General features: G+C 44.5%; 1 protein-coding gene across 1 annotated transcript in view; it reads right to left on the bottom strand.

The window, feature by feature from the left end:
- LOC121443641 (multiple epidermal growth factor-like domains protein 10) overlaps positions 1-17,065 on the bottom strand; it is a 152,435-nt gene that overhangs the window by 25,218 nt on the left and 110,152 nt on the right. The window contains exons 10-13 of the mRNA XM_041645466.1: positions 14,102-14,276; positions 12,600-12,720; positions 11,661-11,824; positions 9,426-9,528 (exon numbers count right to left, since the gene is read on the bottom strand). Coding sequence (XP_041501400.1) covers positions 9,426-9,528; positions 11,661-11,824; positions 12,600-12,720; positions 14,102-14,276 — 563 coding nt within the window. The remainder of the gene's footprint in view (positions 1-9,425; positions 9,529-11,660; positions 11,825-12,599; positions 12,721-14,101; positions 14,277-17,065) is intronic.

The raw sequence follows: 17,065 nt of genomic DNA on the forward strand, positions 1-17,065 counted from the left end.
TGACAGTGTACCCAGCCATTTGGGTTTTAGATTAATTCCAGATGCAGTCAGGCTGACAACCAAGAATGGCCATTACATTGACTTTGGATATTATAGGTTAGCATGATTAGTAGGTAACAAAGCTGGTTCTAAAAGATGACTGAAGATTAGCAATCAAAATTGAGTGATCCTACACTTGGTACTTGATTCCTTTTCCCTCATCTGGCTGGCATACCTATCTGTCATGATCAGCTTCACCGTTTACGTTCCCAGTAAGTAGAAAGCACCATGGAATAGCCAGGCAGTCCATTGAAAAACAAACAAAACACACACTAGTTTCACATGATTTTTATCCACCATTTTGTTCCAGAGACTGTCTCCAGTCATAGAAACTTATTTCAGCAGAACCAAACTTGCTTTTCAAATAACTTTGGTTTCTTAAGTTTTAGGATCATGAAGGAATTTTTCCATTGAATGCAAATTATAAACATTCCATTTTCTGTTTTATCTCTGAAATTCAAGTTCTCTTATTTTATTCTATGCAGTAAAAGAGTTATTGTTTTGCATATATTAATACCTAATCTACTTTGAGACAAGTATCAGGTATGAGACAAGCCCACAGAAAAGTAGGCCCCTTCATCCCCCAGTGTTACCTCTCCTCAAACTCTCTGTGACTCTTGCCATCTCTTCTTTCATTATATATTCAGGGAAGGGCATGATAAGTCTATTATAGCGGGGATCTTCTTTCTCTAGGGATTATTAATATTGCAAGAAGGCACACATTTTGAGAGTCCAAGAAGTAAATACCTAATTATAAAATTTTAGGCAATGAGAGTCACAATTAAATCTTGACTAAGTGTTTCTTTGAATCGCTTCCTGGCCTCAGGTTGAGGCTGTGAGCTGCGTAAGGACACAACCCTGCAGTGAGGCGTGTTCCAAGCTGAAAAGGTGTTGAAAGAGTTGTAAGCTTGCTATAGCACCTCTTCCTTTCTTTATTTCTATTGCCTTCATATTTGCCCAGTCTGAAAGAGTCCTCTGAAACATATTCTTGTTTCCTTGTTTGCCAAAGATGAAAAATAACTTAAGATAATATGCCTTCTAGGAATCTAGCCAGTCTGACTTGTTGGTGAGACAAAAAATGTCAACTCCAGATAATAAACTCCAAAACTAGTTAACTCCAGATGATAAAGCCCTGGGACACGACCCCAACTCTGTCTAGTGACCTGGACCAAGGGAGGAGGAAAAATGGTTCTAGGCTCAGGGAACAGTAGCTACAAGACTCAGAGTCCCAAGAAGCATGCAGAAATCTTCTAGGAATTGCCAAAGTTGGGAACAGCTGGAATTTAGGAACTTGAAATACCAGTTGAAGTGTGTGACCAGCCATGCGCTCATAGAGAATAGCTAAGAGCACCATAAGGTGGAGAGAGAGACCTCACCCCTGCACCACACCATGCTTGCAGAGACCCAATGAGACCCAATGAGACCCAATGAGACCCAATGAGAGAGAGATCCCACCCCTGCACCACACCATGCTTGCAGAGACCCAATGAGACCCAATGAGAGAGAGACCCCACCCCTGCACCACACCATGCTTGCAGAGACCCAATGAGACACAATGAGAGAGAGATCCCACCCCTGCACCACACCACGCTTGCAGAGACCCAATGAGGGGTGGCAATGATGAATTCATGCTTTATGGGAGAGTGGATGAACGTGGGAAGACATGAGTCTTGAAGACAAAAAGTTGGGTGACGAGTTGAGATGAAGGGGGTGAAAATGAGAAGGATGAGAAGGCACTGAACAAAACCCAGCGCAGGGGAGGAAGAATTCTAGAGACTGGTGGAGGAGAGACAGATGGAAAGTTCTTCTGTTTTCCTGACCCTACCCCGGACAACTCATTCTGCCAGCTGGGAGAGCGAGAAAGCCCGACTGTCCTGTCTGAGACCTAACACACATGGAGAATAATGGTTGGCCCTGAGGGCCAGTATGCCTCGATTCACAGAGGTGATGTCTCGGTGTGCCTGTGGGGTGATTGCAGAGAGGAAGTGTGAGGAGTGGGAAAACACTTGTCCTGAATGGGGGGGGGGGGGGGCAGAAGGATAGAAGAAGCTAGAACAGGAAGAAGCCAACACATAGTTCACATGTGTGTGGGCACTTTTGTCTTTCTGGATCAGAAAGGCAAACTTTTGGGTGCTGGAAGCTGTTACCCCGTACTAAAGAGAAATAGAAAAATAATGAGATACCATAAGATGATTTCTTTGGGATATCCACCAAGGAACAAATAAAATCTTCAAAATCAGTTGTTTCTTTAGCCGATTCCTTAAATATTTGGAAGAGGGGGCAAATGGGAAGAGGGTGGGTTTCTATTTGAAGGCAGTTTTGCTCAATGGAAGCACTTCTTCCTGATAAATTTTCCAATGCTGATAAGGAGGTCTGCGAGGGACTGTTTTTGCCAAGACAGGGGACAAAGAGCCCATTGATAGCCTTCTCAAGTTGCTAGGCAATGGCTGAATGACCGAGATAAACTTCAGCTAGGCAGCACTAAAGAAATGTTCGTGCATTTAATGCCTGATGCATTAAGCCAGGGGCCTCAGTGTGAAACCCGCATTCACTAGGCATTTGTGACTGCATGAATGTAGTAAATAATCATCTAGGATGTCCTTATTTCCCCTCTCAAAGATTTAGCCCCAAATCCTCATCTCATTTGTCCTCAACGTGCCAATATTGCAATAGCTGGGATGCTGGAAAATAAAGAAAATGATTTTGATTCAATGTCTGCAGCAATCTATTAAATACATGGCAGAGTAAAAAAAAAAGAGATATTTGTTATTGATAATTGGGGTAGCAGAAGAACGTGGTGTCTAGTGATAAAGTTGCTAGTTTCTTTCATCTCTAACATTGTCCTCAAAGTGATGGCACAGACAGTACAGGCAAATTTCTCACCAGTGTACCACCTCTGACCATACTTTAGCTGGAGTTGGCACTATTTATCTCCTCCCTCCCAGTGCCCAACCACAATGCCAGCAGAGGGCATGGAAACACCCAACTTGTGATTATTAAATCACACTTTTTTATTGGCTCTTGACGAAAAGTCCCTCAGTCACAGAAAGTAGAGAGGTTCATATCCATTTGTGCAAGACCAACAAGCGGGCAAGCACTGTGTGCCCAAGTCCAGCCCTGGATGAGAGCCAACAGCAGGCTGCGGGGCAGAGCGGGAAACCTGGGGGCTTCACTGAAGCATTCTCACTTCAGAGACTCAGCCTTCTGTCCATCAAGGGAGAGATGGACAGACAGACAGGTACCCACATGCTGTCTCTCTCTCTCTCTCTCTCTCTCTCTCTCTCTCTCTCTCTCTCCATTCCCCAGGCCCACAAGGTCTCAGATGTGGGTCACTTGCTTTTGTGGTTAACTGGGTACTTGCATGTTGATTAAACCCTTTGATGTAGTTATTGACTTAAACTTGGATTCCCACTAAGGTGATTCTGGGATGCTGCCCTCCCAAAGCTTTCATGGTAACCATTTAGGCATCACTGAGGGGTTAAGGTATAAGAACTATACTGGGCTGGGATAGAGGAGTCCCTGAAGGTAGTTTTCATCTGCACCACTGGCCACAGTGGGTATGTGGGACGGAACGCCTGCCAAATTCTGCTTCCTGGGGCTATGGAGAAGCTGGTCTCTTATCATCAAGACACCACAGGGTTCTCCTTCCAAGTCCCCCATTCCTGGCTGGGCTCAGGTGAGCACCCTAACTCTGATTCCATTCTGCTGTTCCCATCTCCCTGTTATATTATGCCTTGTTCATCCCATTCATTTTCCTAAGGGGCTCAAGGGCTGATGCGATATCCTAACCCATTTTCTGCCAGTTTAGCATTTGTGGTGGTTTGAAAGAAAACAGCCCCTATAGGGAGTGGCATTATTAGGAGGTGTGGCTTTGTTGGAGTAGGTGTGGCTTGTTGGGGGAAGTGTGTTGCTGAGGGTGGGCTTTGAGGTTTCAGATGCTCAAGCCAAGCCTGGGTCTGTCTGTTGTCTCTGTCTCTGTCTTTGTCTCTCTCTGCTGTCTGTGAGTCAAGATGTAGGACTCTTAGCTCCTTATTCAGCACCATGTCTGCCTGTACACTACCCTACTTCCCCACCATGAAGATAATGGACTAAACCTCTGAACTCTTAGCACCTGATTAAATGTTTTCCTTTGTAAGAGTTACCATGATCATGGTGTCTCTTCACAGAAACCCTAAGACAGTATTCAGTTTTCTTGTTCTAGTACAAAGACATCATTGAGTGTTCTCTTTCTTTTCTTTGGTCACTGGAATGAGGCTTCTATTAAGAAATGGTCCCTGGACGCCGTTATCATCAATAATTAGGATATAAGATGTACAAGATTCCATTAAACAGACTGGAGAGTACCACTGTCTGGGCTACTAGGGTAACTTTTTGAATGCCAGAAAGAACAATCTAGTGATGACACGCAGGAAGTTACTAGACAGTTGCCCCTGGTGGACATGCAGCTCACCCCGTATGCCAAGGAGAGCATGCCAAGAGATTTCCAAATCTTTTCAAAATTTGTATCAAAAAAAAAAATGCTTCATGGACTGGTGAGGGCTTCCTCCTCTCTGCCCCACCCCTGCCACCTCCGCATTTCCTTTCAGTAGGTGTTAGAAGGTGGCCGGGAACATACAAGTGGAAAGAGTTCCCAGGTGACAGTGATCTTGGCCAGAGCTGGGAACCAGGCCACAGAGCACACGTGTTTTCAGACAGCGGGAATTAAATGGTGATTAGCTGTGATGCTCAGTGAATGGGTGTTTCTGGCTGACTGATCCCAGAGCAGAGAGGGAGAAGCGCCAACCTGTTTCTGCCGTTTTTAGGAAATTCTTTATAAAGGCCGTTACTCCACTACTACACTGGAAAACCACACACACACACATACATCTCTATCTGTGCAAAACTAATTATAGTTCTTCTGGAATTTCTCAACCACTTCTGAGAAGCCAGTTTCAGTTCATAACTGTGTGGGATGTGTTTGGTACACACACCGTTTGTGGTATGTGAGCGCACACGAATGTGTGCAGTGTGTGTATACATGTGTACAAAGCCCAAGACACTGCCTAGATATTCTCGAGGCTGTGACAGAGTAATACGGGTCCCAGAGAGTCTAAAGATTTAAAATATGTGCTTCCAGCGACAATGGCACTTCATTTCCCCCCATTTTCTAACGAGGTCTGTTTCTTTCGGATAAGACAATCTATTGGCTGGAAATGTCAATAAATTAAGGTTTTAAATATCTGCATATGGTAAATGTGCATATCCTTTTTTTTTTCAAAAATGGTGCGTTAACCTTAGAAAGAGAGGTTGCAATAGTGAACGCACTTTGGATTTTGGCTAACTTTCACAGCATTTTTATTTGTTTGTTTCTGTTTATTGAGACAGCGTTTCTCTGTGTAACATCTCTGGCTATCCTGGAACTCACTCTGTAGACCAGGCTGGCCTCGAACTCACAGAGATCTGCCTGCCTCTGCCTCCCGAGTACTGGATTATAAGCATGAACCACCACTGCTTAGCCACAGTATGACATTTTACGCCTAGGTAAAACATACTAACATTTGTAGACCTATTTTTCTCAATTTTTTTTTAAAAAATTTGAGATTATAATTATGTCATTCACCTCTTCCCTTTTCTTCATCTAACCCCTCATTATGTCCATCCCTGCTTGCTCCCTCTCAGATTCACAGTCTCCTTTTATTTAATTGCTATTATGTATATATATACATATATAAAATTTGAATGAAGTCATGCCACTTGAGCTGACAATGTGTTCCCCTCCTCCCCCGGTCAAGAACCCTGGACTATAGCCCTGTTTTAAAAAATCTCAGCATTTCTTAGGAAGATACAGACCTGAGTCACATCGTGAAGTTTTGAGTGGTGGTGACTCCAGGTTCAGAAACCCAACTTTCTTTAAAGATGGGATGGTGGCTGCTGGGTCTAAGTGTGCTCCTCCCTCACTGCCACCTCTGCCTGTGTCCTCATTGGCTGAACACTTTGTAGAGTTTTTTTTTTTTGTTACTGTGCACAGGGGAAGAGCCTAAGCCCCATGTTGCAGTTCACTGAGGAATCACCTCTGTTATATCAGACTGTACCCTCTCCAGCAAGTAATCCCTGACATGTCACCTAGAGCATATCAACAACAGAGAAGAAAAGGGACCGATTCTCATGGTTCCCTGGGCTTATAGTAAAGATTTGGCTAAAAGCTGGTTCCTTAATGAGAAGCAAGGCCTTCTTCCTGTTGTGAAGTCTTAACAAGGAACTTATTCAAAACAAAGTTATCAGTGAAAAAAATATGAGCCTGTTCATGGCCGGCAACAAAATGATGTCCTGTATAAATATTACCCAGAATCTATTCTTTCTGTTTAGAAAAAGTAATCCAGCTCTCCGTTCCAAACGTGATCTGTTTTTAAATTTGCTGGAACTGTCTTTTTTCCCACGTTTGTTTGTGTCAAATGTGTTCTACGAGTGTGGGGGAACAATCTCTCAGCAGGTTCAGAGACTGACAACTATTCACACACCCAGGCCCATGGAAGACAGAGAAATGAGGCATTGGGGGACCACTGGGTTGGCTTGAGAGCAGTGGAGACATAAGTACAGGCTGCAAAGCAAAGAGACAGAGGGCAGCCAGAGGGAGGGAGGGGAAGGGAGAAGGGAGGGGGAGGGAGGGAGGAGGGGGAGGGAGGGGGAGAGAGGGAGGAGGGGGAGGGAGGAGGGGGAGAGAGGGAAGAGGGAGAGAGAGGGGGAGGGAGGGGGAGAGAGGGAGGAGGGGGAGGGAGGAAGAGGGGGGAGGGAGAGGGAGAGACAAAGAGACAGAGAGAGACATCAGGCAGGAAGCAGGCTGGTCACAGATGGGAAGGGGATTACAGGATCACATTGTGGGGCAAAGCCAGTGCATTCCCGCAGGAACCTGGTAGGTCTAAGGCCAGATGGGATAATTTGTCTTACCCCATGACCCAGACTGTGGAATGCCAGGAACACATTTTCTGACTGGCTTTAAGCCAAGTCATCTCCTGCTTTTCTCATGTGACCGAGGGTGTCCCTTTCACAGGCTGGTTCTAAATCATCAGAACAGGTTGACACCCAAGCTGTGACTGGTATGTCCAGGGACACCTCCCACTCTACGTGGATTTATAAGACAGAGCAGGTTTGGTACAGCAGAGCCCAGATTAGGTAGTGTGGCCTCTGTTAGGCTTGATCTGTTTTACCAGATTGAAAGTTCCCCTTTGCCTCACTGAGGTCACTGAGAATTTAATATCCATTTGCAAAACTCTGGAATCCTGGTGAAATTACAGATGAAATTTAATGCCTGACATGATCAAGCTTCAACATCCGTGATGCAGAGGTGACAGGGACATACAAAGATGGACTTTTGTACTATAAAATCAAGCTCACAAGTCAAGAGGGAACTACAGGGAGGAGGCCTTGAATCCATGGGTCACTCCTACTGACAGCAAATGAAGTCATTGTACCAGCTTGGCCTATCTGACAAGGTGAGAGTCCATCCCTGTTTTCTTTTACCCACAATTAAAGAAGCTCTCAGCAAATTCTGGGGTGAGGGCAACAGATCCCTCTGAGGGATTGCTGGTAATAGGCCATGTTTGTGAATCTGGACTTAATGTAGCTAAGTTGCCAGTGCTCCCCAAATTAATCTAGCAACTAAACCCCACTAAATTTCCATCTTGCTTATTTGCAGAGACTGGTATATAGATGCTAAAAGCCACATGGAAATTCAAGGGATCCAGCAGGACCAAGAAAACCATAAAAGGAAGAAAGGGTGGAATTTTCCCCCTTCTCCTGATTTAAAACACAGCCACCATAATCAAGGAAGAATTGTACCAGTATGAGGACAAGCATACGGCCCAATGGAATTGACTAGAACATTCAGACACAAGCTTCACATCTATGGGAAATTGACTTTGGCTCAGAAGTTAAGACAGTCAGTAGGAGAAAGAATAGTCTTCAAGGCCGGGCGGTGGTGGCACACACCTTTAACCCCAGCCCTTGGGAGGCAGAGGCAGGCGGATCTCTGTGAGTTCGAGGCCAGCCTGGTCTACAAGAGCTAGTTCCAGGACAGGAACCAAAAGCTACGGAGAAACCCTGTCTTGAAAACTAAAAAAAAAAAAAAAAAAAAAAAAAAAAAAAGGATAGTCTTCAAAACTGTGCTGAGACCATTGAATATAGAATGAAGTTTGACCCCCCCCATCATAGCATAAAAGATTAACTCAAAGCGAATCAAAAACCTAAGTATAAAGGTTTTAAAAACTTTAGAAGTCAACATAGAAATAAACAAATAAACCTCTGCAATCCTGCATTAGGCAATGATTTCTTAAAACTGATAGCAAAAGCACACGGGAGCAACATTTGAAAATTGGGACAAGGTAGGTTTTATCAAAATAAAAACTTCTGCTGAGAAGAAGGTTATGGAAATGGCGGGAGCAAAAATAGAAAATGGAGGAGAAGGGCTTGCAAATCATATCTGGTAAAGAACATTTATATAATGTGGTCTTAGAACTCAAAGATATAAAGAAAAAGAACCCGTTTAAGAATTAATGAAGGCTATGAATATATATTCCTCCCAAGAAGATGTACAGGTGGCCAATAAATGCACAGATGATGGATCCCCAGCATCATCAGTCACCAGAGGAACACAAAGCAAAACCTCCGAGAGGTACCACTTCCTAGCTACTGAGACGGATGTCACTAGAAAGACGGATGTGTGCCGGGGATACAGACGCGCTCAGATGCTGCTGGTGGGAACGTAAAGTGTTCCTGCCAGAAGAGCGATGTTCTTGCTCATGATTTACAGACTCTGAAGGCAGCACTAAATGCCCAAGCAAACCTGTATATCATGAGTAAAGATATCATTCTTCTTCTGGGATCACTACTCACCGGATAAACTTCCCAGCTGAATTCATAAAGCCACATAAATAAGGAGGAGTTTCTACCCCATGGTTAGAAATTTTGTGCTCAATCATAACATGAATTTATCATGACTCAAACTTTTAAGGAAGGAAAAGTTCTTAAACTTTTGTTTCTGGGAAAGATTTTAATATTTGGATATGAACCATATTAGGAATAGTTCATAGTTTTATCTCTATGATGATTCTAATTATAGTCTTGAGACTTCTTTAAAAATTTTTTCTTTCTCAATACTCAAAATATACCAAAGAAATCTTGCTGGCCTACATTCTATCAATGGGATCTTACATTTAAGCTCAATGAAACTGACTACCCTTGGTGACTGATAAATCACACCTAACACATAACATTTCATGGACAAAAATGTGTTCACTTGCATTTTTTAATTTTTTTCCTGAAAGAAAATGACCTGTGTGAAAGGAAGAAGCAACACCACTAGATACTAAAGCATTGGCTATTTCTTTCAAACACTGGCCTTAAGGTCATACCTGACCATCCAGGGAGGCAGCGGCAGTGGCCTGTGGTGGGGTGGCAGCCATCTGCATGGCTGCAATCACAGCGTTCAGCACAGTTTAGCCCGTATGTGCCATCCTGCAGGGAAGAGAACATCAAAGCCAGCGATGACAAATCTAAGTATTCCCATGACACAAACCACAAGGGCCCTGACACGTTTCTTAGGAACAGACATCACATCCCCTCTCCCCGTGATGCAAAACACAAGCTTGCGGGGTAGCATTTGAAAATCCCCTCAACGCTAACTTAGGTTTGATCCAATAATTAGAAGATGGACAGGGTGAAGCCAATTGTGTCAGCTTGTATGCATGTACACATACAATAAATATAAGCATGCAATTGACTAAAAGAACCCTTTACCACACCCCTGAAAATATGTTCATTTGTCTTTAATGAGTCTTACAACATAGTTCAGTGTTGTGCTCCCTATAATTCTCTTTCCTTAGAGGAAAGAGGGGTCTTTGTCCACATAATAAAGATACACATGCCCACGTACAAACATACACACACAGACACACACACTTACACACGCTAGATAGACACACAGATTAAATCGATGATACGTACATAGATACATAGATATGGATATATAGATGCTATATATGTGATATACATATAATTGAGTTAAGTTCATTTCCATAATCTGTTGTCAGTGGAACAGATGACATAATGAAGAAGACTGAAAATCGATTGTTACTTTCTCTAATAACTATCTTTCTTTCCGGGAAAAAGTCTAAACTGTGCAGAATGTTATGATTCATGACTGTAAATAAGCATGACATTGGCAGCCTCCTCATCTGCCCCATATGTATATGCTACTGTTGAGTGGTCCAATACAGAGGAGACCCTTGGTGGGTGGGCATGACCAACTAATTATTCACGAAGAAGAATGAAAAAGTTTTTATTGGTAGGGGAAACTTATTTTCGACTCCAGACCCTAGGAATTGGTATAGGGTACCACAACCCTCTCTGTGTTACCCAAACACTGAGGAAAACAGCCCAGTGACTGAAGGTGGGGACATGGAAACAGGCAGCGGGTGTTAGATGACATAATCATTTGTCTAGTAACCAGCTAACCCACTACTTAGGCTCCACTAGGGTTTGACAGGATTGCACAGCATTTAGCTCTGTTGTAATAGATGTGACCGAACCATCAGATTTCCCTAATACATCTACTGCAGAAAAATAGTCAGCGTGCACAGGGGTTTCCACTTTGTCTATAATGAAGAAGTAAAGACCACCTAACAGCCCAGTGGAGCTTTGTTAATCTGTCCATTGGTCTGAAGAGACACAGCAAAGATAGCTTAGCTCCTAGGGGCTTGGGGAACACAGAATAATGCAGGGCAGGAATCCTTTATTGGCTGGGAAATGGGTTGTACTTAACAAGAAGGATGCCCAGAGGAGGAAAGAGAGGCCTGTGGAAGCCCTGTCTCTGGAATGGCCCAATTCAGGGGATCCCATTGTTATCTGATAATGTCCTGGGGGAGAGAACCTACTACTGTTGATAGAAGGCTTGATGGCTCCAAAAGAAATCATGGCATAAGCAGGGAAAGAAAGCAGTCAAGGGCTTTGGAAAGCAAGCACCAGGTCACTATAGAACCCCCTTCCCATTTCACCCCCAGCTAGTCTGCAGCACCTACAGAGGAGAGTTTCCAATGATGCATGTCTCCAAATTAGGTCAAGGGAAGGGAGTAAGTACTGTGGAGACTTCTGGGCCTCCAGAAATATTTACATCAACCAAGGCTGTTTCCAAACCCCCTTTCATCACTTCAAGGCGCATTTCTGTGACACCAGCCACCGCCCCCTTTTCAGCCCCCTGTCACTTCCCAGCCCAAAGCCTGCAGATTTCCATTATAATGGGAACAGAATACGTGGAGAGTTGACAGGCATACACTGGGTGTTTGACCAATGCTGCTGCCTGGCTGCACCCCAGAGATGAGTGGATAAGGAAGGGAAAATGCTGGAGTGGGGGGCTGGGAAAGCAGCATGGGGGTGAAAGGAAAGAAGGAAGCATTCTTTAAAGCCTGCCTAACTGATTTCCACTCCATGCCTTTCCAAGCCTCTGCCCACTTCCACTCATGTAACAGTTATTGAAGACTGGGTCACACTCATTCACCTCCAGTCAGGAAAAACAAACAAACAACAAAGTGGGCAAAGAAATCAACCCTCCTGCATAGTCCTCCGGGCGTGGCCACCCAGAGCCCACATACCTGGCAGGGAAGTTCACATTTCTTCCCTCGCCATCCAGGCGCACAGGTGCAGGTCCCATCCAGGGTGTTGCAGGCACCCCCGTTGAGGCACTGACATGTTAAGTTACAGCCAAAGCCCCAAGTGCCGCTGGGGCAGCTGATGGAACAGTCTACCCCGTGCCAGCCTGCGTGACAAGAACGACAGAGCGTGTGAGGAGACAAAGGAGGACCGGGAGCTTTGCTGAGCTCTTCCAAGCCACGTCTCCCTTTAGAGACATCTTGGAGATGCCTAACAGTGCTGCCCAGCCCCGTTCGCAGCAGTGGCAGACAGTTTTGGCTCTGCCACAAAAGGCCTCCACCAGAAATGAAAAGGAACCCCCAAGGAAGCAAGCAGCCAACTGTGCCCTGTGATCGGTCAGGGATGCTAACACTGAGACGCACCCCTGGGCTACTGGGACGGGATGGTGGAGTGAGGTCACCTTTAATGGGCTGTGGTGGTTGGGGTAGAATGATAAGCTTTGTTTATTTCTATGGGAGGAAGTAGAAGGTTTGTTCTTGGAAGAATAGCTCCATCTTTGAAGCAGTAGCCATTAACCATAAAAAAAAAAAAAGGGCTACCAAGATCCTGGCTGCAGCCATGGAGGACACAGTCCGGGTCACACATACAATCTGTGCTGGCAGCATTTCCTGTCATGCCTCCAAGTCAGGCCATTTGGGGGCACAGACATGCCTGCTTGTTTACCTCCCCAAAGTCATGGACTCAGACCCTGAAAGCTGGCAGCAGCTTCAGAGATGACCAAATATGAGTTTCTTTCCTGGCGTCAGGAAGGATGAGGGAGGATGAGGTCACACTAAGTTTAGTGGATTTCGAGCTAGAGCCCTCATCCATGTGTCCTTCCAGTGACTCTAGGAGGCGACAGAACCAGGATCTACAAAAGATTCAGACACCCATACTCTTACCTGCCTTACAGATACAAGAGCCATCCACAGGAGAACAGACAGCATCGTTTTTACAGCGACAGCGAGAGGAACAGTTTATCCCATAGCTTCCCAGAGGACACGGGGTAGAGCAGTTAATTCCCTAGATGAGCACAAATGGCAAAATGTGGCTACTTTTCCCAACCGAAACCACGCCAGCACAAACAAAAATACACTGCGGCGCTGCTAATTGGGCTTTCTCTCTCGTTTTAACACTCAATACTTTTTCTTATACAAATTGTACATATTCAAGTGCAACACTGGCTAGTCCATGATTATGATAAAATGTTAAGTAGGACACGCCAAATGCTGACTTCTTTAGATTTATCTTTGTAACAGAACAAACCTTTCTCCCTTGGTTATACAAGTAGACATATAAAAATAAATGATAACTATAAAGTTATTATCAACAAAAAATATAACACAAACTGCACATCATTTCTAAATGCTCCATGGGCCTCCTTGTATAAGATGCAATATTGTAAATGGTCGAATTAAAACGATACTCAGCCAGTGGTATGGTTCAGTTTACCCAGCAGTAGGCATTAAACACAGAACTGAGCTACCAAAGGTGACTGGGGGCAGCACTTTTCAAAAACTCAAAAGACTTTTAAGAGAAAGTTAATTCAGGGGACAGCCAAAGGATTGTGATACTAATCAGAAATCTCTGGGGAGGTTCTCTCTGCTCTACGACTTCAGGGTCCACTCTTTCTATGTGATGTACCCCGGATCGACCATCAACATTCTCCAGAGTTCAACACTATCTTTATAATGGGATGAAAGAAAGCACAGCCACCACGTCCCCTTTTCAATAGCTAAGAAAGTTCTGGGGACCACAGGCACAATTCTGCTCCCTTGTGAAGGTACATTTGTAAACTCTACACTTTCAAAGGGACTTAAGGACTTTGTGCATATATAGCGTGTGAATGTATCATGAGTCAGAACTGATGCAGGCTGTGTCTTTAAATTTTGAGGAGTTAAAACAGAATCTGGTATAAAGAATAACTAGGCTGGGCGGTGGTGGTACACGCCTTTAATTCCAGCACTCGGGAGGCAGAGGCAGGCAAATCTCAGTGAGTTCGAGGTCAGCTTGGTCCACAGAGCTAGTTCCAGGACAGCCTGAGCTATTGCACAGAGGAAAAAAGAAAGAAAATAATAGCTAACAATAACCACATGGAAAAAAATATCTCTCTGTTGTCTATAGCTCACAATAAGACAATTACATAAGGAGTACTTATAATGGGCCATACTTCCTGATGAGTTCTAACAGCAAACCTTAATGACATCTTGGTGGTTTTATTAGTATTTTCAGTCATCAATGGGATGTTAAAGTTACTAATCTCAAACAGTTCTTCTCTCATGGATGCTTTGAATGGTTCAATCACATTCACTCTGCTTCATGGCAGCTCACATAAATGGTGCTGCTGATGTGCTTGTTCCACACTGCGCATCCCTGTCCTGCCTCCAGAGGCCAAGGTACTCACTTTGAATCCAGGGGCGCAGGCGCACCTTCCCGTCACGCTGTCACAGTCAGCCCCATTCTGGCAGCTGCAGATCTGTTGGCAAGTTTCCCCATAGAATCCAGGAGAGCATGTTTCATTACAGTAGAGGCCAGACCAGCCCGGCTTGCAGCCACACTCTCCAGACATGGGATGACAGCTGAGAGACACAGATGAAAGGAACAAGTCATTCTGGGTAAACATGACACTTCAGCCATGTGCAAATGTTGCTTTCTCAATAGTCACTAAATGTGCAGGTAATTCCACGAACATGATTTAAACTTAATTCTTACGGTGCTACATTTGGTGGTGCATTTAATCGATGCTTGAGTGTTACTACAGAGCTAGTGAATTGAATCAGCATTGTGCCCTAGCCAAGTAGCTACAATAACCATATCCTTTTGTCTAAAAGTCTTTTTAATTGTCTTGAACTGAAAGCACTAACTCAATAAGAAGGCAGCACCACGAGACACAAGTCCACTGTGTAATAGCCAAGGAATTCCAAAAGCAGCGACCTTGCCAACAAGCCTCTCCCCCCCCCCCCCCCAATCCATCTACCTGGTGGTACAGCAGCAGCTGCCACCTGGAACAGTAGCCACATTGACAGGCCAGGCAGCCAGCTGTTGCCCCACAGCAAATGGACACATCAGCTGTGCTGAGATGTTCATGCAAGTGAGCGGGCACAATAAGGCCCTCTGTGCCATGCTGGCTTAAAACGTGTGCTCCTCGGCACCGGAAAACCTTGACGATCAAACTCAGCTGACAATAGAAAAACTGTGTGGAGATTGCCTCCTGTCCCCACAAAGCCCAAACCCTCTCCTTAAATAGGGCAAATGACAAGATCTCATTTCCATCTAGAAATTTGCTAAATGGTCTTTTTAAGGAGTCCTCCATCACCGCTGGCTCTTCCACTCTCCATCTCCTGCTCTGCACAGCTCCTTGAGCCTGGAGGGTAGGAATTTGATGAGTCATCGCCCTCGGGACTGAGTGCACCCAAGTCTCTCACCACACACTGTCCAGTTGGGGCTCTCTGTGTTACTTCCCATCTACTGTAAGAAGAAAGGTCCCTGATGAGGGCAGAGAATTACTCTTGGTCTCTCCTTCAGCCTCATCTCCCATCTCTGTTACTAGCACTTAACCATGCCAACTCAAAACTATATATGAGTAGCCATAACCCCCTATATTGTTGTATATCTTACCATCTGAACTAAACAGCCTTCCTACCTGCAGCTACACATGCCTCGTCACCTAAAGCACCAATCACACCACAGCTCCTCCTTAAAGCCTGTCAAAGTTTCCCCGCTAAACAACACTTGGGATAAAACCCATGCTGTCTAATATGCTGACATGATTGTACTATTTATTACCTAAGCCAGGACTTCTTAAGAGTGGAGAGGGAAATGCTAAAACTTACCCCAGGACAATAGGCTTAACTAGTGTGTCCTCATGAAGTCAGAGATAGAGTCACCCTAAGACAATCATGAAGCCTCGGCATTGGCCATTGCCATTTCGGCACGTGCTCCAACCCAACGGCGAAAGGCCTGCCATATGGTTCTCTCTTCATCTCTATGCTCAGCCACATGGCATGTCTTTCAGCTTGCAAAAGCATCCAGACTTCTGTCCTTCAAGAACTTCCATGGGGCTGCTCCAACGTCCTAAGAGACACCTTCCTTTTCCCACCTGTCTCTCTGTCCATCTTGTCCTCAATCTCCGCTGAAACAGCCCTTTTTCTAGATGTCTTCTCCACCCAGTAAGACTGAAGTAGGTCTCCCAAGTTCCCTTCCCCTTCCTTGGCTCACCTGTCGGTCTGCAGCCTTCACTTATTTACCCCTACACCTTCTTTTCCCACCACACCACAAGATCTAGGAGGACAGGAGTTAGATCACATGTGCTGCCCATCCCCTGCACATAGTAGGCTCACAGCAAAGACTGCAGGGTGAACTGATGAAAACGACATCGCCACCTTCATCTCATATCATCCCTGATTCTCTGAGGCATGGCACAAGTACCTGTGTCCAAAGGCAGGGCTTCCCCTAAACTTTGTTTCATAAATGAGGAAACTGAGTCCTGGAACGGGTAAAGCTTATTCAGAGGTTCGCATATGTAGTAGTGGCAGAATCAGACTTCAACACAGCCTTGTCAGTGTGTTTTGAAATAGAGAGAAAAGGAAGTTTGTTGAAAGCCTTCGGGAGAGACTCAATGCGAAAAGGAATTGCTAAAATTTAGGATTGAATGCTGTGATACATAGTCAGCAAGACTGTGAAAACCAGACAAACTTATTTGAGTAAAACCTTAAATTTGAGAAAAGCAAAAGGAAATAAAATGTTTTACTTTATCTTAATCTGCTATAAAGGAAAGGACACACTTTGGAAGAAAATGGCTTACAATTAAAAATCAGAAACGTTATTCATGATATAGGCATGAATGCTAAAGAAAATATATGAATGTGAACTGGGGGGCCGACAGAGAAAAAGATATTGAAGGGACCCCAGTGAATGGCAGTCCAATGCACTGGTTCTCACAATGATTGACACCAGGATTAACATTCTGCAACTTGTAATTAGGGGTAGGACACCTCAGCTGTTTGAAGGAACTCAATGGGCTCTCCCTCATGCAGTTAACGGATAATGAGACCAACATGTGGAAGATTGGAGGTGGAAGGGTGTTACTTCGTACCTGTTTTCTGTCAAAAGAACAAATTGCCTTACACATGAAAATATAATTTTGCACATATGGAAATATTTGTCATTTTATATATGCACATAATTAAAGCTACTTTTAAAAAGTATTTCTTCAATTTAATAGCTAACTTGTAACAGGAGTCCAATGGTACATAATACTGGCTGAGGCTCGTGACATGGGCCTGTGACCCCAGCTATTCAGGAGGCTAGGACAGGAGGATTGTCAGTTGAAGGACTATTTGGACCATACCGTAAATTCAAGGTCAGC

This window comes from Microtus oregoni, unplaced genomic scaffold, assembly GCF_018167655.1.
Source record: "Microtus oregoni isolate MIOR12 unplaced genomic scaffold, Mior012 000110F_ref0000174, whole genome shotgun sequence".
NCBI lineage: Eukaryota > Metazoa > Chordata > Mammalia > Rodentia > Cricetidae > Microtus > Microtus oregoni.